At 36.2% G+C, this 25,028-nt stretch overlaps 2 protein-coding genes and 1 pseudogene across 2 annotated transcripts in view; all 3 read right to left on the reverse strand.

The window, feature by feature from the left end:
• LOC104700989 (acyl carrier protein 2, chloroplastic-like) overlaps positions 1-247 on the reverse strand; it is a 3,121-nt gene extending 2,874 nt beyond the window's left edge. Inside the window, exon 1 of the mRNA XM_010416609.2 lies at positions 9-247. Within this exon, the coding sequence (XP_010414911.1) occupies positions 9-71 (63 nt within the window). The 5' untranslated portion in view covers positions 72-247. The remainder of the gene's footprint in view (positions 1-8) is intronic.
• LOC104704547 lies at positions 19,743-20,663 on the reverse strand (annotated as a pseudogene).
• LOC104700990 (methyltransferase-like protein 6) lies at positions 21,155-23,434 on the reverse strand. Its single transcript, XM_010416611.2, has 7 exons — positions 23,191-23,434; positions 22,963-23,072; positions 22,483-22,661; positions 22,302-22,381; positions 21,936-22,038; positions 21,699-21,841; positions 21,155-21,606 (listed from the first exon to the last, which is right to left on the reverse strand). Exons 1-7 carry the CDS (start codon positions 23,404-23,406, stop codon positions 21,508-21,510), a joined length of 930 nt encoding a protein of 309 aa, XP_010414913.1. The 5' UTR covers positions 23,407-23,434; the 3' UTR covers positions 21,155-21,507.

Consider the following 25,028-nt stretch of genomic DNA (forward strand, 5'->3'; position numbering starts at 1 on the left):
AGAGATACCAGTTGGCGAGGACGAGCTTGTAGGAGAGTAGAGGAAGAAGCAGCAGCAATGGAAGAAGCCATAGAAGAATGAATCGTAAAGAGATCGGCAAGTGAGATTGAAGGAGGCGGAGAAGACGAAGAGATGTGAGAGAGTGAAGAAACAAGTAGGAGAGATTTTAATTTATAGTCTTAAAAGAAATAATGAAACGTTTCTGAGATTCCAATGAAGGTGAACGCAGACAAGTCAGGTGAGGTGGGTGCTTTTTGGCAGATTAAAAAACAATTTTGGCAAAAATCCAAAACACAAAACAATAACAAGGAATCGGAAACGGGTACGCGTTTGGAAATGCGGAAGCGGATTTTTCTAAAAATTTAGGAAACGGATACATGTTAGAAGCGTATAAATATATATATATATATATTATATATATTATATATATTATATATAATATAATTATACAATGTTTCTATATAATTAAATAGAATTTATACGATTTTATAAAGAGTTATATAGTATTATTTGCGACATATTTCTGAAAAATCATGTTAGTGGAGTGACTTTGAGTACTGATATTCATACCAGCACCCATAGTTTGAGTCCCGACACATACAACTGACGACTTTTTTATTTAAAAGAGAGGGGTAAAATTGTAATTTACTTACAGGAATCATCTTCCTCCTTCAGAACCCTAATGGTCGTCGCTTGTTATGTGGTTTTTACACCCAATTTTTCGTTTTAATCCACTTTTTTTATGTCAATATCTCACATAATTAAACCAAAGTAACATAAATCTAGTACTAATCTACATACATGTGACAAAGAAAAAAGAAGGTAGTTTCTTATGTCCATTGATAACAAAGCGCGTTTCTTATGTCCATCGACGGTTCCAATCTGCACCATCACACTTCCATTCCTGAATCGCACGGTTCCACGGCACTTCCAAACGCCACATTTCACGAATCGCGATTCCGAGGCGAATCAGAACGATTCCGAACCCGCTTCTGCTTCTGAAGCGAGAAACGTGCCATCACCGGCGATTTTGCGATTAATTACAGAATAACAAACTAAATTAATTAAGAAAGGCAATAAAATCCAAGATAAAAGAAAGAAATCTACATATTATATATTTATCTATTAGAATAAGTAGGATTAATATGTTTGCAACATATTATTTTTATGAAAAGTTATAATGATAAATGTAATCGTAAATTATATATATAAAGTTGGTTAAAGTTTATATTATTATAATTATTTCAAAAATATTTAGTTGTAATATATAATAATGTTGTATATTCAAATTCAAATTGTTTAGTTTACTCATAAAACCTAAAAATTATGTTAAAAACAACAAAAGTTTGAGAGTTATCAAAAATGAGAGACAAATATACAATCAATAGAAATTTTTGCCCGTGTAAAATAAACCAAAAGATATTCTACAGGAGGATCGAGTCATGCCTAACAAGTTTATATGTTCATATGGTGCAAACCATGTTTTAGAAATCGTTAGGCACTACTCGGACGGTCGGGATCTAGGGAGAAAATCAGGGATTAACTAATGACTAGTTTCAAGGTTATTTTATTAAAATAAAAATATATAGTACTAAATATATGTATAATTCTATTTATGATAAAAGAGAAACATCAAATAAAATATAAAACTATAGTATTGTCTCCTGCTCAAAAACGCGGCCGCAAAGGCCGCCTAGGCGCCGGTTAAGCACTTAGCAGCAGTGCTCCACCGCGATTTCACCCATATCGGAGTTAAAATCAGGAATACGAAAAAAACTGATAAGTTTTGTTTTTTTTGATCTAGAATAGTATAATATATCTTAGATTTATCATTTAGCTAACAAAATAAGTTGTATTTGACTTGAGTTCACTGAAAAACAAGTTAGAAAAATGATTGGCGACGTCACGGCGATTAGGGTTTACAGGTATGTCGTTTGGAGAGGATGAAGCAGAGATGACCGTTTTGCCCTTCATTAATAAAATATACAAAAAAACACAAGAACGACTTACGGTGGACATGGTGGCTGTAGAAGAAGACGCAAACTACTGACCTGAGTCTAAATCTTTGAAATGATATGCAATTTTGATCTGTTATACTTATATATAGATAAAAGCCCTAAAACTAGTCACCGGTTAATCGCCGATATAAATCCGATTTTCCAATTAATCGCTATGCCCTCCCTCACCGCCCGACTAACGCCTAGCAATTTTTAAAACGGGGTATTGTCTATAAAATTATGATAAACACATAAAAACAAAATTTTAAAATAAAAAAATTGACGATTTTCATTAAAATTTTGTACATTAGTTTTTGTAAAACATGACAAATTCTTAATTTAAATGTCTAAATAACAAAAAAGTATTTAATTTATATTTAGCTCTAAAAATAATCCGTATACAAAATATTAAGAGAATTTGTTAGAAATACCCTTTTGTTAAAAATTAAGAGAATCTGGGGCGGTGGTATTGTAGCATTGAAGATACGACACTACATCTGGGAGCACGGAATCTTAGGCGAAGCCCTACACCATTACACTCGGAGTTACAAACATTGATTTGTGCTATGGAGTCCCTCCTAGCGTCTGGTATTGATTGTCAACTTTTTGAGACGGATTGTTCATAATTAGTTGCGATGGTGTAGTCCCCCGATGATTGACCCGCCTTCTCGAATTTGTTGGAAAATTTTACTTCCCTCATACTGTCCTTTCCCTCCTTCACTCTTATCCAAATTTCGCGGGCATCAACTGTGAGGGCCGATTGTCTTGCTCGTTTTTCAAGATCTTTAGTCTCTGAAATTTTCTTTGTGAACTCTTACCATCCGATTTGGGCAATCAATCTTGGAGTCATCTTTTAATTTAATGTTTGGTTGAATAAATAAAAAATATCCTCTTTTTTGGCCATTTTCATTTTTCCCTCCTTTAATTTTAATGACCATTTTACCCTTACATGAAAAACACTTAATCAATAAAATAAAAAACAAAAATTTCCCGCCAAACAAATTTCCGAGATATTTTCCTGCCAAAAAAAATTCGGAAAAAAATTCCCGCCAAACAATTTTTGTCACAAAAAAAATCCGGCTAAAAAAATTTTACAAGGCTTTTACTTTATAAAACAAGGCTTTTACTTTACAAAAGCTTTATAAAACCAACTTTGTAAATGCCTTATAAAAACTTTTAAAAAATTTAAAAGCGTTTATTAGGATTTTATAAAAAAAATTTAAAGTATAAATTTCAAAAAATTTGGCGGGAAATTTTTCTCAATTTTTTGCGGGAAATTTTTTCATTTTTTGCGGAAATTTTCTTTTGATTTTGGTAACTGTACATTCTTGCTTTCACTGAAAAAAGAATAATTTGGTCATTTTGTACATAAAGAGGGGTAGTTTTGAAAATAGTCAATATGGAGGGGTATTTTAAAAAAAGGGCATGCAAAAATGGGTATTTTTGAGAATGGTAATTAGTTTAGACATATTATAATCAAATTAGACAAACATAATTAGATAATCAATAATAAGCGGAGATTAGTCATTAATCGAGGCAGAAATGATGGGTCTAACGATTTTACGGAGTGTAATCGGTGCTAGGCGGGAATTTTTAAAAGAGAGTGCAAGTACATCATCAACCATTCTCAATGTGGATCCACCCCTGCATAAAAATCGAAATTAACACAACTATTTGTAAAGAAATGAAACTTGGTTTGTAGTGTGATGATGATGGATGATATGATATGATGATGAATATAGAGATGGATGCAAGGTGTTTCAATTACCCTTATGTAGTTGTAGCATAAAGGATGTCAAACCATAATGAGTGTGATGCAAGCAATCAGGATGTGAATACTCTTCTAAGTCAAGCTAAATATAAAAGATGTTTGTCACTAACAACCTAATGAAGATTATGAAATGCAAAATGAAAACCTACTAAAGCAGGATACTAAATGCAAAATAAACAGAATGATTAAAGCAATAATGAAATGAAACAGGAACAAGAATTATAGTAAACAAACTAAGCAATGCCACATGATTAAACAGAAACTAAATGAAATGCAATAGGATAATGCAACTAGAATGAAACAGGAAATGAAACAGAAAGATGCAGAACATAAAACAGGAACTCTGGAAGGAGCTCGAGCAGGCACTCGATCGGATGCTCGATCGAGTGGATGGTCGAGTTGATGAGCGAACGTGAGAAACAGAGCAAATATTAAAACAGAGCAAGCAGCAATCAGTATACAATACTTAAACAGGAAATCAATAAACAAAGAAAGGTCCTAAGGATGGATTCATGGGATGGACTCAAGCTATGGCTATCTAAATTGGTCAACAAACCTCAATCAACAATGAGCTATCTCTAGACAATGATCTTCTAATACATGTTAATCCATTCTCATGACAATAACAATCAAGCCAAGATACTTCTTAGACCTAGCTCTCACTAGCTATTACATATCAAAGCATGCATTAAACAACCAGATCATTAATGTCAAAAATCAAAAAAACATCTAATATCTTAGCATGCTTCATGATAATCTCTAGTATTAGCTTTATCTAACAACTTAGACATTGGTAAGATGCTAAGAAGCTTAAGATCTACCATTATCCTCTCAGTATAAGAATATCATAGAGCATATCTAACCCAGAAGAGATATTAAGCAATCAATCTTGACCAATCCAAACAACCATAACCTTATCCAATCCACCCTAATCCATCCTCAAGATCTTAAGCCACTACTCACAAACACAAAACATGATGAACAAAGTCATAAACCCAGAAATCAATGAAACTTGCATGATTAGAAAGATGAGATGAAGATCTACAATATTGAAGAAAAAATCAAACTCAAATTCTTAGTTATGGAACCAACAAGTATCAAAGATTTCTTAAAAATAAGCAAAAGTGGCTAAAAGATCTAAGCAATAAAAAGCAAAAAGGAATAATTCCCCTAAAGGGTAAATACTAGGTCTAGGATTGTACTCTAAAAAGTCTCTCTTTTTGTGGCTGCAGGGTACAAGGCCTTTTATAGGAAAAGGAAGGGAAGCCCTAAAAATGCTAAAAGACAAAATAAGTGGGCGGCTTGGTCGAGTGCCGGTCGAGTGGCCTCTTCTTCTGCTTCTCCCATCCGGTCGAGTCCTTCTCCGCACACGGTCGAGTGCTGGGTCGAGTGGGTGGTCGAGTGAACTTCCGGACCTTGATTCTTCAGCTCCAAATCCCTTGTTTCTTTCTCTTGACAGCTCCAATCTTCTTCAGCATCACTTCCATGCTACTTAGGATCCAAAATCACCTGTTTATGCAAGAAACTATGCAAATGCAATGCAAATCTACTCTAATGCATAAATAGTTCTAAAACTATGCAATAATGGATAAATGAGATAGAAAATCATGCAAAAGATGTGAATATACTAAGGGAAAACATGGCAAAATATATGAACATCAAGAAATAACTATTAGAACAAAAAATTGTGATGGAAAAACACAAACAAAATACCGTGAAAAACACAACTATTAATAAATATATACAACTTTGTAAAAGGACATAACCACAAAAGATATTTTACAGCTTGTGAACAATAAAATCTAGTTTTTTACCAAAAGTTATGGTGAAAATACACAACATAAAAGACATTTTAAAGATTGTTATTATTACATAAATATATTTTTTCGATTTCACGCTGAATTATAATTTTTAGACGGTGAGAAGTTTTATTTTGATCAAATGTGGTTTCTAGAATGGATTAACGCGATCATGTTAGTGATCTCTTTGTCTAGTGATGGGTTTTCTTTTCTTTTCTTTCTAAAACTATCAGTTTCATCTTTTCTAATTTTTTCAACTTAATTTTCCAAAATTATGAGCATTGTATTTTCAAAGAGATAATTAATAATAATAATATTTTTCCTTGTCATATGCAATTACACGACTATATTGCTTTTAAGACGTGAGGTAAACGCAAAAATATATATAAAGAGAACAATCAGTTCAAAAGACAACATGAAAAATAAATACAAAACATAAAGAGGTTGAGGAATGTTTTCATCATATAATTGGGTCAATGGATTTACGCATAGCTTTATTAAATAAATACATATCAAGTTAATTAGATCATGGGACCTAATTACAATGAAGTGGTATTTTGAAAAATTTGTTGCCCAAAACTTGATTTATGATTGATTCTATAATTGTTGTTTTGATCATAAACACAAAAGAGGGTTATGTGTATGTAATTATGTTGGAGTTTTCGTCTCAGAACTCCCTAAATCAATTCTGACAATCTCAAAATTCCCTCTATTTAATGGAATATCTTTTTGATTTGTTTATTAAATAAAAAAAGTGGAGTTTTACAGTGTTACCCCAAAAGCAAGATAATTAGAATGAAAACCTGAGTAATATCCACCTGAGCAAACCTTTTTCGGATCTATTCACAAACCCAGAAATTTAAAACAAAAAATAAATCAAAAACTGTAAACTTTATTTTCAGAGAACCGCACTCTCCTCGATCAATCGATTTTGGTGAAACTAAATAGAACTAGGGTTTTTATCTTTCAATCAACCCCTAAATCGATTAAGAAGATGGTGAAAACAAGAGGGAGTTTGCCGAGAAGGAGCTCTCGTTTGAAGAATAAGAAGGAGACAAATTCGAATCTGGGAGAAACTATTCTGGTGGTAAAAGAAGAAAGAGGGGCTATGGAACCTACAATTCTGGTGGATGAAGAAGGGAATAACGAGAATCAGGAAAAGGAAGGTGAGTCAGGTTTGAGACCGGCGTTAGTAGGAGGAGAAACAGATTCGATAGTCGGACCCATTCCGGTTAAAGAAGAAAGAGAAAGGGTTTCGGAGGAACCCATTCCGGTTGTTGAAGAAGGAGATAAAGCGTCGGGTTCGAGTCCAGCAACAATACAAGGAGATAACGCAAAATCTATATCTCAGGAAGAAGCCAAAGGAGATAATGAGTCGGGTTCGAATCCAGAAACAATAGAAGGAGATAACGCAAAATCCTTATCTCCGGAATCAAGTAATCGAAAGGAAGATGATGAAGAAGGAGGAGATAACAAGGGATCCATTTTTGCGGAATCAAGCGATGGAGTAGAAGAAGAAGAAAATGATGAGAAAGGAGAAGAAAACGATGGAGGAGAAGAAGAAAAAGACGATGAAGGAGAAGAAAATGATGATGGAGAAGGAGGAGACGAAGATAAAGAGGAAAGTTTGAACTCGGGAACTAACTCGAGAAGGAGTACAAGCCAAAGTGAGAGCGACCACATAGATTCAAGTGTAAGTACAACTAGTGTGTCTCTTGCTTTGTCATTTGGAACTGATTTGGATTTTGAAATTTAAGTAATACTGGTAATACTTGGTAGAACTAGTGTGTAAAACTAGCAGAACTAGTGGTTGTACAACTGGCAGAACTGGTACTACTAGCGGGTGTAAAACTGGCAGAACTAGTACAACTCGTGTGTGTAAAACTGGTATAACTAGGAAAAACTGGTTTTGTTGCAGGAATCGGAGGAGGAAACAGAAGCGATGCAACCTTTAGGAATACATTTCAAGCCTAGTAAGTACAACAAGAAAATCAAGATATCGACAAGGTGTCATATTTATGAAACTTTAACAATGCTAGAAGGCTTGAAGCATCCACTAACTAGTTATGAGAGGGATTGGTTTGAGAAGCATCCACAATTCAATCACATTTTGCACATGCCAAGGGACCCAAACCACAAGCTTATGGGAATGTGGATGCTCCTTATTCGAACGGCATAAATAGAAAAAAAGAAGGAATCATGGTTCATTGTAAATGGTGTACCAATCCGTTATAGTTTGAGGGAACATGCGCTGATGTCTGGATTAGACTGTCAGAGCTATCCACTTCAATATAAGGAAGCCGACAGTAACGTCTTGAAAACGAAGTATTTTGGAAATAAAAAAAAAGGTTAGACTTGAAGACGTTAGAAAAGAGCTTGAAGAAATGGAACCAGATCGTTCTCGTGATAGGTTGAAAATGGCGGTCCTCTTCTTTCTAGCAAGCATCATTGTAGGCCAGACAAAAGACTCGGGGAAAGATGCTATGGGTGTCGATGATTTTTGTCTAAGAGCAGTGAATGATCTAGATTTTTGTAAAACTTTTCTTTGGGGAGATTATCTTTCGATCACATGCTAAATTCGATTTCCAATACATTGAGACATTTTGGAGGGGTCATGAAAAAAGAGGGTGCGTTATGGCCTGTTCCATGTTTCCGTATTTCTTTGGAGGTGAGTTAGTTTTAAAATTTGAAGTCTTTTTCATTGTTGATATTTCTTATAATTAAAGCCAGTTTTAGTTATATGTGTGTTGTGTAGTTTTTACTATTTGAAGCAATTCCAAATTTGGAGAACCAATACATTGAAGAAATTCCTGATGTGGATGAATACTGTCCTAGGATGTGCAGGAGAATGTTTAAGAAAACCGGGCAGAAAGGGTTTCCTCTTCAGGAAATAACTGATAGACTTGGTACAACAACAGTTAGTTATCCTAACAATTGAAGTTACTTTTCCTTGTATAAATTGGTTTGTTATGTATATAAAGTTTATCGTTTACATAGGAAATTGCTAGTGTGATTCCATCTATTGATGAAGAAATTCCTCTTCTCAATGGAATCATGGAAGAAGTTAAGGAAGACGATACCCATGATGTCGTTGTTGCCAGTTGGATGTGGCGTCTTCGTAGAGGATTATCTGTATTTTTTTAGGAGATGTACACATCAGATGTGGTTTCTCGGTAAGGACAAAACAATGTGGATGTGGTGGTCGAGGAAATAGACGCCATTGAAGAACCGAGAGTAGATACTATTGAATTGGCGGATCTTCTAAACACCATGAAGCAGGATATGAAAATCCAGTTCAATAACATTTCGGCCAAAATTGATGGGCTTGAGAAAAGGATCAGTCCGTTGGAAGAATATGTGAAGAAGCAAAAGAAATCAAAGGTAAGAACTCTAGTAATATTTGGTAATAATAGAGTATAAGGTTCTAGTAATACTTGGTAATACTAGAGTATAAGGTGTTAACTATATTTGGTTTCATGACTGGCACCTGCAGATGAAGATGATGAGCTCCGTGTAGATTCACCAAACAAGCATCTGAGTACTTTACAAGTAGCAGAAGGAAGAGAGAAGAAGATGAGGGGTGGTAAACAGAATGTCGTCGACAATATTGACACCCGAATCACCACAAGGTCCAAGACTAATCAGGTGTGAAAACTATGTTATTTTCGTTGTATTAATAGTAAAACTATGTAAACTATGTTATTTCATGGATTTGCCATCGTAGTTAAACTATGTTAAAACTATGTTAAACTATGTTAAAACTTCGTATCATTTTGCAAAACATAACCATTCAATAATAGAATTCATAGAAAAAGATAAAACATTCTTCCTTAAGGAACAACATTCAACAAGAGAAATCAAGAGAATTCATAGAAAAAGATAGGAACATCCATCCTTAAGGAACATCATTCAACAAGGTCTAAACCGGCTACCAACCAACGAAGATAAGAGTGATCATCTCAACGAAGATAATATCAATCATAACACAATTTTTCAAGGAGATTGACTTGACTGGAAAGACACGCCACCACCTCCCTTAGTTTGGCAATCTCGTCAGTCTTGTCCTTAAGCTGCAGCTTCAAATTATAGATCTGAGTATGATGGGATTCGAATTCCCTCAATCTCTCTTAATGGTTTTCAACATCCTTCCTTAAGCTTTTCGTTTCTTCTTCAATTGCATCAATCCAAATTTTTTGCCTGTGCAATCCATCATCCTGCTCAATTTATCAACTGAACAGACATCATACTCAGATCTCTCAATTGTATTTGATTTAATTTGATTTACTTCTTACTTAACACAAGTAAACCATCGCTTTTACTCTGTTTCTATTGGATGTATCTCTTCGACAATTCGTTCGCCACACGTGCATATTAGAGGCATGCCCAAATCACCATCGGCTATGGCTGTTCGCAACGCGTCTAACTTCCTCGCCCTCTTCTGATCAGCATAGTATGGATACGCCTCAAATTGCTCCATGATTTGAGAAGAGAGAAATTAGAGATCTAGATCGACTTTCAAGATGGAGAGTGGATGAGAGAAGCTTCAGTTTCTAAGAGAAAGAATGGATGAGAGTGAGGAGAGAGAAGACGATGAACGAAGCTCGATTGAGAAAAAGGAGAAACTCTATGGGGCTCTGGTCAAGAAAAAAAGGAAAAAAACCTTTAAATTATTGCCACATGTGCAATATGGGTGCATTCACACTGCGTGTTCACACACAGTTGTACCGATTAATGCAGTTGCACTAAACTTGGACATAGTTGTACTTTAGGGATTTTTCAGATTTATTCATTACACTAAACCTTAACATTATTGTTTTTAGTTTGACAGTTGATTAAACTTAATTAACATACAATTACAAGCTTTTTGTGTATTCATATGTTAAAACTTGTAATTCTATAACTTTGTCATCCTTACTTGGTTATTATTTACAAAGTGACATTAAAAGTGTAAGGAAACACTTGTTGAGATTCTTCCATAACAATTCAAAATAGGTATATTTTGAAAAATTATTCATTTATAGTAGAAAACTCAATAGAACATTTACACAATATGTATTATCAACATTGGTTTTAGGTTTTATTAATTCATTCTCAATTTTATTATTTTCGGTTGTACCGATTTTACCAATTTTTACCAGTTTTATCTTAGTTGTGTCAGTTTTACTCTCTTCGATACACATCTGTTGAAATAGAAAAACATTAATAGACATCATATTAAGTTTCAAGAGGGAGTTATGCCATAAAAAAAGTATAGTGTAGTCAAACCAAGCATAATTCATACATTAATCAAACATGAACATTAATAGAATCTCCAAATAACAACCATTGGAGTCCTTGTCTCCACCGCCTTTTGTTCTGCGTTCTACGTCGAGTTTTTGGTCGCTTTTCCCCAGCAGATGCATACTTTTTTGTTCTCTTTCTTCCCCTCTTTGGTTTCCGATTCGGCATAATGATGCCCACATCTTTGACGTCATCCGGGACATCCCATTGAGACTTTTCTGGTACTAAATAGATTGTCCTATAATATGCAATTGCCCACAGCTCCGTCCCATAATACTTAGAACACAACTCATGTAACTGGATATCCTTACATCCATAAATTTGGAATGTAATGAAAGCCGCCAGTGCGTGCATACAAGGATACTTTTAAACATCGAAAAATCTGCAATTGCAACTTCTCTTTCGCAAATTCACCAAATAAGGCTTTCCGTCACTGTCAATGACATTGTATTCAAGTTCGAAACCATTTTGCTCTGTCACCTTTAGTTTCTCACCAGTTGCCCATAAATCGTGTAAGTAGTTCTCCACTAAAGGCACCAATTTATTTTCAATTGATCTAGACACGACATCTTTCCGATGTTCATTAAACCATTCAGAGATTTTTCTAAGTACCGCATCAAGTATGGGTATTAAGGAGTACCTTCTTGCGTCTTTAAATTTGTTGTTCATCGATTCCATACAGTTGCTTGTGTCAAGGTTGTATCTCTCTCCTGGAAAAACACATCTTGCCCATTTTTCTTTCTCGATAGATTCTTCAAGATACTTAGCACAAGCAGGATATTTTTTCTGAAAAGAAGCATAAGCAACGTCGAACTCAGCCACTGTATACAACCTACTACACTCCATGAATCTCCATGCAACAACGTCTTTTTGACGTTTCGAGCATAACCTTTCACATTTTTGGATAAACGCCAACTACAATATCCATTATGAGCTAGAGGATACACATTAGCTATGGCTTTGATGAGACTTGAATTTCTATCAGTCATAAATACTATTTAAAGATGAGTCTCCAACAACGGTATTCAACTTCTCCAAAAACCAATTCCAACTTGCATCATTCTCACCATCAAGAACACCAAACGTCAAGGGATAATGGTGATGATTAGGATCTTGAGCCGAGGCAAAAACAAGAACACCTGAATATTTGTTCTTTAAAAAAGTTGCATCCATAGTTATAACTTTCCTCATCGCTCAAAACCCTTCAACGCTAGCTCCCAAAGCTATGAACGAGTACATGAATTTTTTATACTCATTGCAATGCATATATGTTCTCGTACCATGATTAACCTTCTTGAGAATGTGCAGATAACAAGACAGCGTCTTGTAGCTTTTTTCTGGGCTACCTTTCAAATCACTAACAACTTGATTTTTCCCTCTTAACGCCATGGGATATGATATATCAACACCAAATTTGGTCTTCACAAGATCCATGATGTTGTACATGTTTGCTTCATATGGGCTTATTTGGTCTAAACAATGAACTAGGCCCATATTGATGTGTAGCCCATACAGGATCCGGGTTGTGTGGCCTGCAGGACTAAACCGACATAATCTCTAGGGTTTCACTATATAAGGGAAGCTAGGGTTGAAGAAACAGAGAAGCCGCAAGTCGAAGATGCGCTAAGCCAGACACAGAAGAAGTTGGTGGTACCTTGGTGGCGGCTGTAGGGCACAGCGCAGGGCACTATGCAGGGCAGATGCCGAGATGCAGGACGCAGTGCAGAGAGCATGCGCAGGGCATCGTCCATGGAGCTTGAAGCTGTTCGCAGAACCATGATAAAGGAGCAGAAGCTTGGTTGGGGTCGAAGGGCTGAGAGTCGGGCATAACCTTGTCTAGGTTTAAGGTGTCTTTAGGACACTCAAATGAGAGACGAAGGTGGAGCTGCTTCTTTGGGGTTCTGAAGGTGTTTCAGGGTTATACATGGAGGTGAAAGCTGAACCAGAAACAGAGAGAAGGGAAGAAGAAAAACTAGATCTATTATGTGTTTTCTTCTTCAGGTTTCTTTGTAGTTACTCTCTAAGCTTTGTATATGAAACACTGTGTGTAAACCTTGAGTGATTGATAGTGGATGTCTGTGGGAGAAGGTTCCCACACGAGATGTACCCTCTGCATGAGGGGAACTCGTTAAATCTCTATGTTATGTTTATGTTATGCAAACTGATCAGTGAAGTAGATGAGGAGTAGGGGCAGAGTCGCGGTATGCAGTTCACTATAGAGGTGAATCGGGGTCTGCGATTCTCAACAAGTGGTATCAGAGCTCAGGCTCAGGAATTCAAAGACTCAGGCATGACGTTGTAAGCATACAAGGAGGATCCAGAGACTGTTGCAGAAGATTCATGATCTTGAAGGTGTTCTTGATCAAAGGTTAAATCAACTATGGGATTAGTTTAAGGTGGAGTTATCTGCAGTGTTTGATTCAGGTTCATGGATGGATGTGTGAAGGTCTTTTGCACATGGCTGTGAAGAGGGAATCAAATCATCATCCAAAAGGCTCAAACTTGTCAAAACAGGAATTCAGTTTCCGCTGCGATCACAAGGTAATTGTGATGTTCTGTTTTGAAGCTTCTGAATACTCAAAACTGTTTCAGTTTAGGGAATCTAGAAACTAGGAGAACACAAGGATCTAGACGTCCTCAACTATTGAAAATCAGTTTTTGGTTGTTGAAAGTCTATGTAGTGGTGTTCGGGAATTGGTTGAAGGTACAACTATAGGAGTCACAAATTTACTATAGGACGCCTTCAGAGGTGAATCTGTGTGTAAGAGGGTTGTTAGGTCACTAAGTTGTGTCGAAGATTCAGATGAGTATGAAGATGGACCAGGCAATTTATGTTGAAGTGGTCAGAATTGGGAGGTGTTGGGTGAATCGTTAAGTCTCAGGAATGGATCAGATTGTCAGAAATTTTAAAGGACAACAATCTAGGTAGGTTTACAGTGAATGGGAATGCAGAAGAGTACCAAGAGTCGAAGTTGTAGCCAATGAGATTTTCTTTGTTAAGGTGGAGTTTGCTCTACATGGTGACTTAAAATCTCTAGAAGACTATTGTAGACGTTGTAGGACTGTGCAAGAGTTTGCAAGTATCTACAAAGCTGGTGCAAGGAAAACTGGGTTAGGTTTTGCATTGAGAAGAGAATCAGAAACAGAAAAGTTCTGGTTCGCCTATTTGCATCTACAGATATGATCTGGTGGATGAATCTTCTGAAGGTATCACTTGCAAGAACACTTAATAAGGATGCATGTGAGTATAAGGGGAAGATTCAAGTAGATCTATGGTGGTTAAAGATGCAAGTTATAATATACAAGACTAGTAGAAGGCTAGTGGGTCTAGTAGCATCTTTAAGTTTCTTAGGAAAGTCATTTAAATGGAGATTAAGTGAGGATTTATCAATGGTGAAGACATGTCAAATTGATTGATGAGAATGGTGAGAAAAGGTATGATGCTGGTACCAAGTTTCTTCTTGGTAAGGTCTGCAATTGTGAAGAACTATTGCAGGGTTTGTTACAGCAGGTGTGGCTTCGAGGATTCTAGATTGAAGCACTAAAGGTTGTTACAGGGAGACTAGCAGAGGTTCAAAAGCTGTTGGTCGGACATTCGTTTTAACATGAGGTTGAGCAAGAGTTTGTATTGTCAGATCATACAGGTTGGGTTCATAAGCACATGGTTAAACAAATGAGATGTAAACTCAATCTCAGGAGTAATGCATTGAGTTGAGATTGTTTACATGATGAATCAGAGATTATTTCAGGTTTGAAGCATGTATGATTCATGTGTTCTGCATGGGATTCATGGAAATTTGGTTCAAGCTCAGTGCACATGAGAAGAATCAAAGGTCGACCAAGTGAATCAGGTTGCAGACGGATATTGATGATATACAATCATGATAATAAGTCTGTGGTACTTATCCGAATCCATGGAAAAGGTTGTGATGGTTTATGCTGAGAGGTTGATATCTCAGGCTTTACTTGTTCTAAAGGTTTTCAAGATCAAGGTTCTACAAGCAAGTCAGGTTTTACTTGTGGGTGAATCAGAAGTTCTGGTTCTAGGTGGAGCTGTTGTGAGTAACAGGGGAATCAAGTAAAGGTCTTCATAAGTGTTTCTAAGACCAGGAGAAACAAGGTTGAAGAAGATGATTCGTGTAAGGAGTTACACGAACTTGTTGGGACAGCTGAAGAGCATCGTAAGCGATTCAGAGAAGCTGTAAAGAACAAGGGTGAAGCTGTATGGCTTCATATACTGAAATTTCAGAAAGTTCGAATATAGTGACAGTCATGAGATATTCTAAGGATTCGATTGGTGCTTGGAATTTCATAGCAATGTCAGAGGATGGCATTGGAGGACACAAAAGAACAGTCAATGTTGGTTGTGTTCTGCATTGGTTATCAATGAACAAGGTTGGTAAGGGTTTCTTCGGAGTTGTCGGATTCAGTGGTCAGAGTTCGTCTACAAGTGGGATTACAGTCATCAGGAGAAGGAAGCTTGAGGGAGAGTCGCGAATCTCTTGAAGTTTCTAAAGATGAAATTGAAAATTCCTAAGGTCGACAAAGATGGGGATCATTGGAAGTTGCAGGTTCGACAGGAGAAGACAAGATTTGTTTTTTCTTCTCAGGAAAGAATCAACACAAAGGGGATTTTGTGAGTTGGACCAAATGAAGCAAAAGGTGGAGTTTGTTGTAAATGTTTGCTTCATATGGGTTTATTTGGTCTGAACCATGAATTGGGCCCATATTGATGTGTAGCCCATACAGGATCCGGTTTGTGTGGCCTGCAGGACTAAACCGACATAAGCTCTAGGGTTTCACTATATAAGAGAAGCTAGGGTTGAAGAAACAGACAAGCCGCAAGCCGAAGATTCGCTAACGTGACACAGAAGAAGTTGGTGGTACCTTGGTGGCGGCTGTAGGGCACAGCGCAGGGGACTGTGCAGGGCAGATGCTGAGATGCAGGTCGCAGTGCAGAGAGCATGCACAGGGCGTCGTCTATGGAGCTTGAAGCTGTGCGCAGAACCTTGGTTGGGGTCGAAGGGCTGAGAACTGGGCATAACCTTGTCTAGGTTTAAGGTGTCTTCAGGATACTCTGATGAGAGACGAAGGTGGAGCTGCTTCTTTGGGGTTTTCGAAGGTGTTTCAGGGTTATACATGGAGGTGAGAGCTGAACCAGAAACAGAGAGAAGGGAAGAAGAAAAACTAGATCTATTATGTGTTTTCTTCTTCAGGTTTCTTTTTAGTTACTCTCTAAGCTTTGTATATATAACACTGTGTGTAAACCTTGAGTGATTGATAGTGGATGTCTGTGGGAGAAGATTCCCACACGAGATGTACCCTCTGCATGAGGGGAACTCGTTAAATCTATGTGTTATGTTTATGTTATGCAAACTGATCTGTGAAGTAGACGAGGAGTAGGGGCAGAGTCGCAGTATGCGGTTCACTACAGAGGTGAATCGGCTTCTGCGATTCTCAACACATGATAATTTTAGGAGGTGGAGTTTCCATTTGCCCTGGATAATCACCATGCAAAAGAGATGCAACTAATTGTGGAGTACCTTGTCTCTTACTGTTGCTTGAACTTTGATTAGCTCGAGAGCAAGTATGCATCTTGTTGTGCCTTCTTATCTAGAAAATCTTCGACTCTGGAATCCTAGAAGCTCGTAAACCCCAATTACATCCTTCCTTAGTACATTTTAGCATGTAACGCACCTTGTCCGACTTTACTATTGTAAAACTAAAACAATTAACGAATGAAGCTCTATCCACCACATCTTGCAATGCCTTCTTGTTTGGAAATTCTTGAAGTTTACTGAAAGCCAAACCGTCATCCCATGGGTCAATATACTTACATAGTTCTACAACAGGTTGTGGCTTAGAATATTCATCACCTTCATCACCCTCTTTAGTAGAATCACCCTCTACAACCTTCCCTTGTTCTTTGTCTACGTAGACAACAATGGTGTTAGGTGCGATTTCATCTTCCTTTTCAAAGTTCATACCAACAGAACTCCGGTCCACTATGGGCACTATGGGCCCTGTGGGCACTTACTCAGGCTGAGGCTCGGAAGGGATAATGTTCACAAACAACATACATCTTCGCTTCTCATAATCAACGAAGTCTAGATAAACATTAACATCCTCATCATCATTAAGCTCACAATGTTTCGATGTTTCGATGTTTCTACCGTTTCTACCACTAGTGGATTGTAGCTCAACTTCAAATTCACGTTACTTTCAACAAACTCAATCTTCATGTGTACTACTACTAGTTTTACCAGTTTCACCACCTTCTCTCTCCTATCAAAATCGAACGGAATGGTTTCGGGTTCTAATGGTTCTAATCCAATCTCTGTAATTCACTACGATTCAAACACTGAAATCCAAATCCATTTCTTATCTACTAGATAGCTCAATTGACCCATAAACCTCCCTAAAACACCTAATGTGCTAAGCAATCTTCAATCCAAATCCAATTCAATTTTTAAAATTTTAAATCAAGAAACAAAATCAATCGAAAAGTACTCTAATGTGAAAAACGAACCTGCATTTTGAAGGAGAACGAAAAAATAAAAAACAACAATGGAGCTCCGATGACGGAGTACTGGCCGGCGGCTGATCCAAAGAGAACGAGGACGTCGAGCTGGTTTTTTTTCTTTTTGGTTTCTGTTTTTTTTTTGGTTTTACAACAATTAAATCACGTAAAACCGTTTTCACACATATGTTTGAAAGAGAGGGGAATATGAAGAATAGAGAGGGAGATAGGAGATTAGTAAAAACATTATAGGGACTTTTGAGACTCTGCCTCGTTAAGTTGTGTGCATTATATCTAAACATCTTGTAAAAATGAAATAGATAGGGAGTTTCAAGTTGTGAGTAAAGTGTTTTAATGATATATATTATTAGAAGAAAATACTTAATAGTTTTAATAGGTTATTGCATTTGCCCCATGATGTAATAATTTTACTTCAATTAAATTATCAATCCACAATTTGTATTAATCAGCTCACTAAGAATACACAAAGATGCTCAATCTAAACTTAAAAGGAATTGGTTTATTGTAACAGTCTTAACTAACAAAATGGATTAAAGAGAGAGAACAAAGCAAACTCAAAGCAATAAAAACTCAAAACAAACAAGGACACAACTAAGAAACAGTCTTTAAATCAAGATTAAACAAGTGAACCTTGGGCAAGGTAATTGACTTGGGAGATGGGCAAGGTAATTGACTTGGGAGATAGCTAACCAATCCTAGATGCTTAAGCAACAATCAAGAACAATCCTATGGCTAAGAACACTTAAACAAACCAATCCATTTCCATGATAGAGATCCTATGCTAATCAAGTGATAATCAACAATTTCCAAAGGCAATCACAAGGTAAGCATGCATTATAAACAAGTCTAAATACCACTAAGCACCCTAATCATCAATTTCCATTGGCTAGGAATGCAAAGCTCTTGATTAATTTGGTTCAGGAATTTCATCAAACACCTTATGGGCATGGAAATCCAAATATCTAGATTCAAGCTTGATCAAGGCTATCTAGCATTATTAACACTAATCAAGATAGGAAACACATAAATAAGCCTTAAACATCAAAGATCAATCATCTATCTCCCTAATCTACCAAGCCCAAAGTTCTAAGGATCTACTCACTCATCATCATGATCACACAAAGGAAAGAGTTTGATCTTTGAGAAATCATAATAAGAGATTGTAGATAAAGAGATTTGAAGAAGAAATTGCTATTATAAACTTAGAAGTACTCAATCAATCCACAAACCAAGAGTAAACAAGTTTAAGAACCCTAAAAGCTGCTAAACAAGAGATAAGATAAAGATATGTCTCCCCTTAATAGGGTTAGAGTATTTATAGGAAAACAGAAAAGGACCCGGATCAACCCAAAACAAACTGGGTCAAACCCGGGTTAAGGATAAAACAAGTGTGGACTAAAGTGAACCGGGCAAGCCTTGGCCGGCTGAGATGGCCGATTGGGACAGCCGGGCACACTTTGGCCGATGATGAAGACCGCTGGTGGTTCCTGATCTTGTGTGTCTCCAGCTCCACCGGTTGTCACTTGGCCGATGATGAAGACCGCTGGAAGTCACACGGCCACGGTTTGGTCGCTGGTCCTGGCCGCGGGTAGCTCCTGTTCGTGGCGTGGAGGATTGATCGGCCAGCTGCTACCCGCGTGAGGTGGCCACTTGCGTCTCCTGTCTTTCATCGTCTTGAGCTCGATCGGCCAACGTTTGGTCGCGTGTGCTGGACCGCTTGCTTATCGCCATGGCCGCGTGCGTCTCCTGTCTTTGACGTCCAAAAGTGGCATCGGTTATCATCTAGCCGACTGGGAGTGACCGATTGGGATGGTCGGGGAGCTCTTGACCGATTGGGATGTTCGTGTGTGCTTCCTGATCCTTTGTCACTTCTTCAGCTTCACTTTTCTTAGCTTCTTTGCTCCAAAACAGGTCCAAATGCTCCAAATGTGGTGAGATTACTCCAAGAACCTGAAAGACAACACACTAGATGCATATGCTCCTAAAACACTCTAGAAAGACAAGATTATGCAACAAAACTATGCATAAACAAGGCTTAAAACTCAACAAAAACACAAGATATCACCCGATAGTGAAAATATTTTGGATTGTTCGCAGAGATCACTTCTTTATGTAAAACAACACCAATAAATCTTTTTAGAGGATCATATAATCTAAATTTATAATTTAAAATAGGTAAGCCATACAATTTCTCTTTTCAAACTGAATGAAATAACCATAAGATATTTGTTGCATAAATTATTATAATTAATTAGAACCAATCTATATATATATATAGATATATATAACATTCTTGACACATAAGACATAACTATAGAAACTATTGTCATAGTACATACTTTGTACTCATATAGTCATATTGTCATACATCTTAACCCTTTCAAAGAACTACCAATTAATGGAACTTCAGTGAACTTCTCTCGCATCTCGTTATACACCAAAAGCTTGTCTTCTCCATTTCTTACCACTATGAAGAGTTCATCGTTTCTTGCTATACACGCAAACTCAACAGCAAATTTCTCGTTTCTTGCTAAGCACGGTAAACCAACATCAAACTTTTTGAATTCTTTAACATTGTCCTTCATATAGATCCACGGGTCAATGTTCCACTGCATAATCTTCTTGTCTCTTGATCTTGTTGGACGCCACAAGCAAATGTCATTATCTAGACACGGGTAATGATCGATAACGCATAGCTCCCCCCTCGAAACACCTAACCATGAACTGAGTTTCGACTTAGTGTACATGGGAAATAAAAGTTCTTGGTACTCTTCGTTGGCGAAATCGAAACACAGGATGGTGTTTTTCCTTGGTGGGTTTTTGTTGTGAGACCGGTCTGCTATCCAATACATACAGTGTTCCACAACCGTACCGGTCCGGTCTTTAAATTTGCAATGGAGAGAAATGTTTGGTACACTTTCTCTCCAAATGCCTCCTTTCAATGCATAAATATAGATTTTGGAACTGATTATCATCACAATCTTGTAATCATCAGAAAGCCAGTCATAACCAAATCCAAAAAGATTTGTGGTTTGGCCCGGTTCAACCATTGGTATTCTCATGAATTCTTCCGAACCTATTTTCCAGATCGCTAGGTCACTGTTGTTAAGAGTCAGACAAATCATTCCACGAGAATGAAGAATACATACCGGTTCGGTTTTGGCCGGTAATGTAAAGGGCAAGTCGAGCTTCAACGACATTGTTTCGTTGAGGTCAAGAAGGTATAAACCATCTTTGTGCAATGAAATGAGATGAGATGATTGTTGATTCGACATAGGAAAATTGATCAAAATATGATATATCTTATTACTATGAACAACAAACAAGTCATTATATAGTTTGCTCATGTACAGTTCTCATTTATTGATATTGAGAGCGTGCTTATACAACTAATGCTTTTAGTTATTGCTTCACAATTGTTTTTGGATTCGGAAATCCATATACATTAAGTAAAATTTCTTATACACTACGTAGATAGGCAACTTCAATCTTTAAACAAGCCCGAAACCTTCCAATTCTAGCATAACTTCTTAAAACATGTATTAAACTTAAGACACGACCAAAAAAAAACACAAAGACGGTCAAAGAAGAGAAATTAAACAAAACAAATACTAGATGAAGGAAAAAAACCGTGATGATCGAATATATGAACACGTGAGGTTACAATTACAGGAATTGCTAACAGAGAAATCAAGATTAGTGAACAAAGAACGCGAACTGCTCATCAAGATTAGTATCAATAATATTAGTACAAAGATAATCCAAAAACTAAACTCTGCAATCTTCATAGATAGTTCAGGTGGTTTAGGCAGTTCCCAAATCAAAAATCAATGTCTTGTAAGGTGCACCAGAAAACATTTTTCATTACTGCTAATTCACAATTATAAAGTACCAAATTACCTGCAAAAAAATTTTAGTAGCACCTTAACTTACATAGTCTTAGATTCTATAGGAGTTGACAGTTACAAGCTGGATAACTTTATTATATCTAACTACACTCAGCATTTTCTATCCTTGTCATAAGCCAATTGATAAAGTTGTAAAATATTTCCGTAGAATTTAAAATCTTTCTAGTCGTTCCATATTGAACCAGATCAGGACTTGCCTTTCCACTTAAGTTTAAAATGGCTTTTGGAACTTCCCATGAACCCAAACTCGGTACATGCTTTTACCCTTTCTCCGATTTACTGCTTTGACACAACAATTTTCAAGCTCCACCTGTACACGAGAATCAAAATATTAAGAGTTTGCTATTCATTCAGAATATCAGAATAGATACTCCAATCACAATAAAGAACAAGAAGGTTTACCTCAATGAACCCAGCATCTATAAATAGTTTCCTGACAGTATCGAGACAAAAGAAATAGGAAAGGGTTCCATCTGACCGCACATATTCCCTGAAACCTATAACTTTCTCAGGCTCAAACCGCAGCATAGTCATGTCATATAAGCCTGAATATTAGTTAAAGTGTTTACCCTATTAGTGTCTCTTTATGATGTGATAAAAACTCTTAATGATGGCCTCTTATGCTGATTCAACAATTACCGTAATCTCTGAATAAGAGCAGACCACCAGGTTTGAGCACATTAAAACATTCCTTGATAGCTCTTGGCATTCTTTCTTTAGGCACTGCCGACAATGTAAAAATCTGACATAACAAAAAAAAATTAGGGCAAAAAGAGCCGAGTTTCAGTGAGTGATGTTCACATAGCAAAGCATATAACCCATCTGTAAAGAGCCTAATAGCTAAGAATCAAATTATAAAACGTGAAAGACATATTTTTCGTAATAAATAACATCTATATTGTCACTACCATAACAAATTTCCTGAGATGACTCACAAAATCTAGTTCCACTGAAGAAATATAACATATATGTTTGGTCTTAACAACATGAGCGATGTTCACATACCAGAGTGACAAAATCCACCCCGCCGATGCAGTGTTCATTCAATGAACATCTATAGTTCACCTGCATCCCCACACTCCCTCCTATTAACGAAGATATATAAGACGTACAAGATAAGTAAGACATGTATGAGAGATCAATGAGTATATGTAAAGGGTATGAATTGGTGAAGAAGGACCAAAACCTGAACGGTCTCGACAATTATCACATGCCACCCAATCAGGAAACTCAGAGGTTGAAAAGTCACAGCAGAAAGAATGGAAGTTATCAACAGAAGCAATAACGCGATCAATGTTCTCTTTAGTCCTAACAAGAGCCTCACTGCTACAATCGCAAGCGTATACAGTAATGTTCTTGTTTCCACTGCACAAATCCAAAGATAAAACAGACACAAGTAGATAAGAATAACAGAAAGATTGACAGTTTTACAATAAACCTCATAAAGAGTCATTAACACAAAGTGATTCACTAGTAATCTTACTCCGGCTTCGGGTAAACAAAAGTCTAAGACTCGTATATAAAACATTCAATAAAACAAAAACATATATTCTTATCTTCATCTTGAGCTCAACTAACACTTACAAAATCATACTCAAGGAATCCAAACTATATGCTTAGTATCCGTAAAATCGAAACTGCAAGTGAAGATCGAAGAGAGTTATACCGTAAAATCGGAAGCACGGTGCTGCCATTACCACAACCGACTTCCAAAAGTTTTGAGTTCTCTCCACAAGAAACCAACTCAGGAAACTCCTTCAACAGATACCTTCTTTCCTATACTAGGAAAGACGAATAGTGTCATTCTTAGAATCCAAAAACGGCAAACTGTAACTGAAACTGTTGATTTCAAATCAAACGGATTCTGGAATTCGAAGCTAATCGTTGTGTGTACCTTGAAGAATTTGCCGGAGGAGTGACGGGAGTGAAAATCTTGCCATGGCTGGGAATCTGGTGGAGGAGGATGCTTTTGGGAATAGTGGTGGTAGTATTGATGCTGCTGATGGAGATGGTGGGAGAGAGAAGGATCCTTCTCGACGATATTCTTCAGAAATTCCCATTCGAAATCTTTGGAATGATACTCTCCTGCTTCCTCTCTTTTTTTCTCCATCGTCCGCCCAAGTTTCGATTTCTGCTCTTTCTAGGTTTATTTCCTTTGAGAATTACGGACCGGAGTTAACCACTCTGAACCGTACATTTTAGAAAACCCGTAAACACGGTTTGATTGAAAGGGTTTTGTTTATATTTTACAATAAGGACTTTCCTTGGATATTTCTCTTGTGAATAAAACAAATGGTTATCTCCTATATAACAAAACGGAAGTACTGTACACAACTTTTTTGTGTAGACGATATAATATGGGTTATAAAATTAATTATTTGATTATTTGATAGGTTATAAGTTATATGAGTTGTAACCATTAGTTAAAACTCAATTTGAGATCCTCTTATAAAGGATATTTCAAAAAAATAAAATAAAATCTCCACTGAATATTTAAGTAACAATATATAGGCAACCAAATCTCAAAAATTAATATTATTCACAACAACTTTTAAAAACAATTACTTTTAACCCGGATCCTAAATTTCAACCCGGTTCTTAACTTTTGTTCACAACGATTTCTAAAAACAATCACATAAATTATATTTTATATAACAACCACAATAAAAATAAAAGAAATTTCAATCCGCGTTCTAGCACGGGTCCTAATCTAGTACAACTTTAAATTCATGAACAGTGAACATTTTAGCTAAACATAAATATAATTAGATGATTTGGTATGGTTTTTGTTTCCCTTTGGATTCAGTTTCAGATTTTTGGATATATAAACAATGAATCCTTTTGAATCATACCAAAAAAAAAAAAGATTAGGTTTTTGAGTCTAGGTATTATTTTAGTTTGGTTTGGTTTGGTTTATTTGCATTTGAACATACATATAACTAGAATATGACCCATGCTAGAGCACGGTTAAAATTCTTTTTGTTTATTTTGTAATTTTTATTCAGAACATTGTATATGTGATTATTTTATTTGTTTTTAAATTTTTTTTTGGATCAAGCACTATGTCATGAAATCATGTGATGCAAGCAACATCTATTTTGTAAGATCTATTCTATTAGATCTAGATTTTGACCCTCGATATACCGCATATTAAGTTGTATAATATTGTTGATTTTCTTTGATTTGTTTAGTGTTTAAAATTATATATTGTATTTTGATTGTTAATTATATGACTTAACTCATAGTATATTGTATATTAATTTTGAGACCAAATATGTAACGTATGTTTCCAAAATCATTTTAACCGAGATAAGAAAGTGGTTGGGTTGGAAGAAATAGAAGAGGTAACATGATTATGTGGAAACCGGAGAAGTAGATATCAACCATTTTCCATTGTAAAGAAGAAAGACTGAGGAGAAAATAGAGAAGCTACATGATACGATATCACTCAGGAAATTGACAAATATTATTTTTTAAGTATTAACAAATATAATTATGTTGTGAAAATATTAACAAATATAATCATGTTGTGAAAATATAATTTTTAAGTATTATATTTTTATAACCAACAAATGACCCAAATCCAATTTTAATAACAGATTTTTTCATATAATATTTTATGTGGATTTTATTCTATTTCTTTAATTGTCTAACATTATATATGATTGTGTAAATACTCTATTAGTCGTGTTTAATAGAAAAAGATTTTGTTAAAGATTTGTTTTTATTATT

This window comes from Camelina sativa, chromosome 7, assembly GCF_000633955.1.
Source record: "Camelina sativa cultivar DH55 chromosome 7, Cs, whole genome shotgun sequence".
NCBI classification, from domain to species: Eukaryota; Viridiplantae; Streptophyta; class Magnoliopsida; order Brassicales; family Brassicaceae; genus Camelina; species Camelina sativa.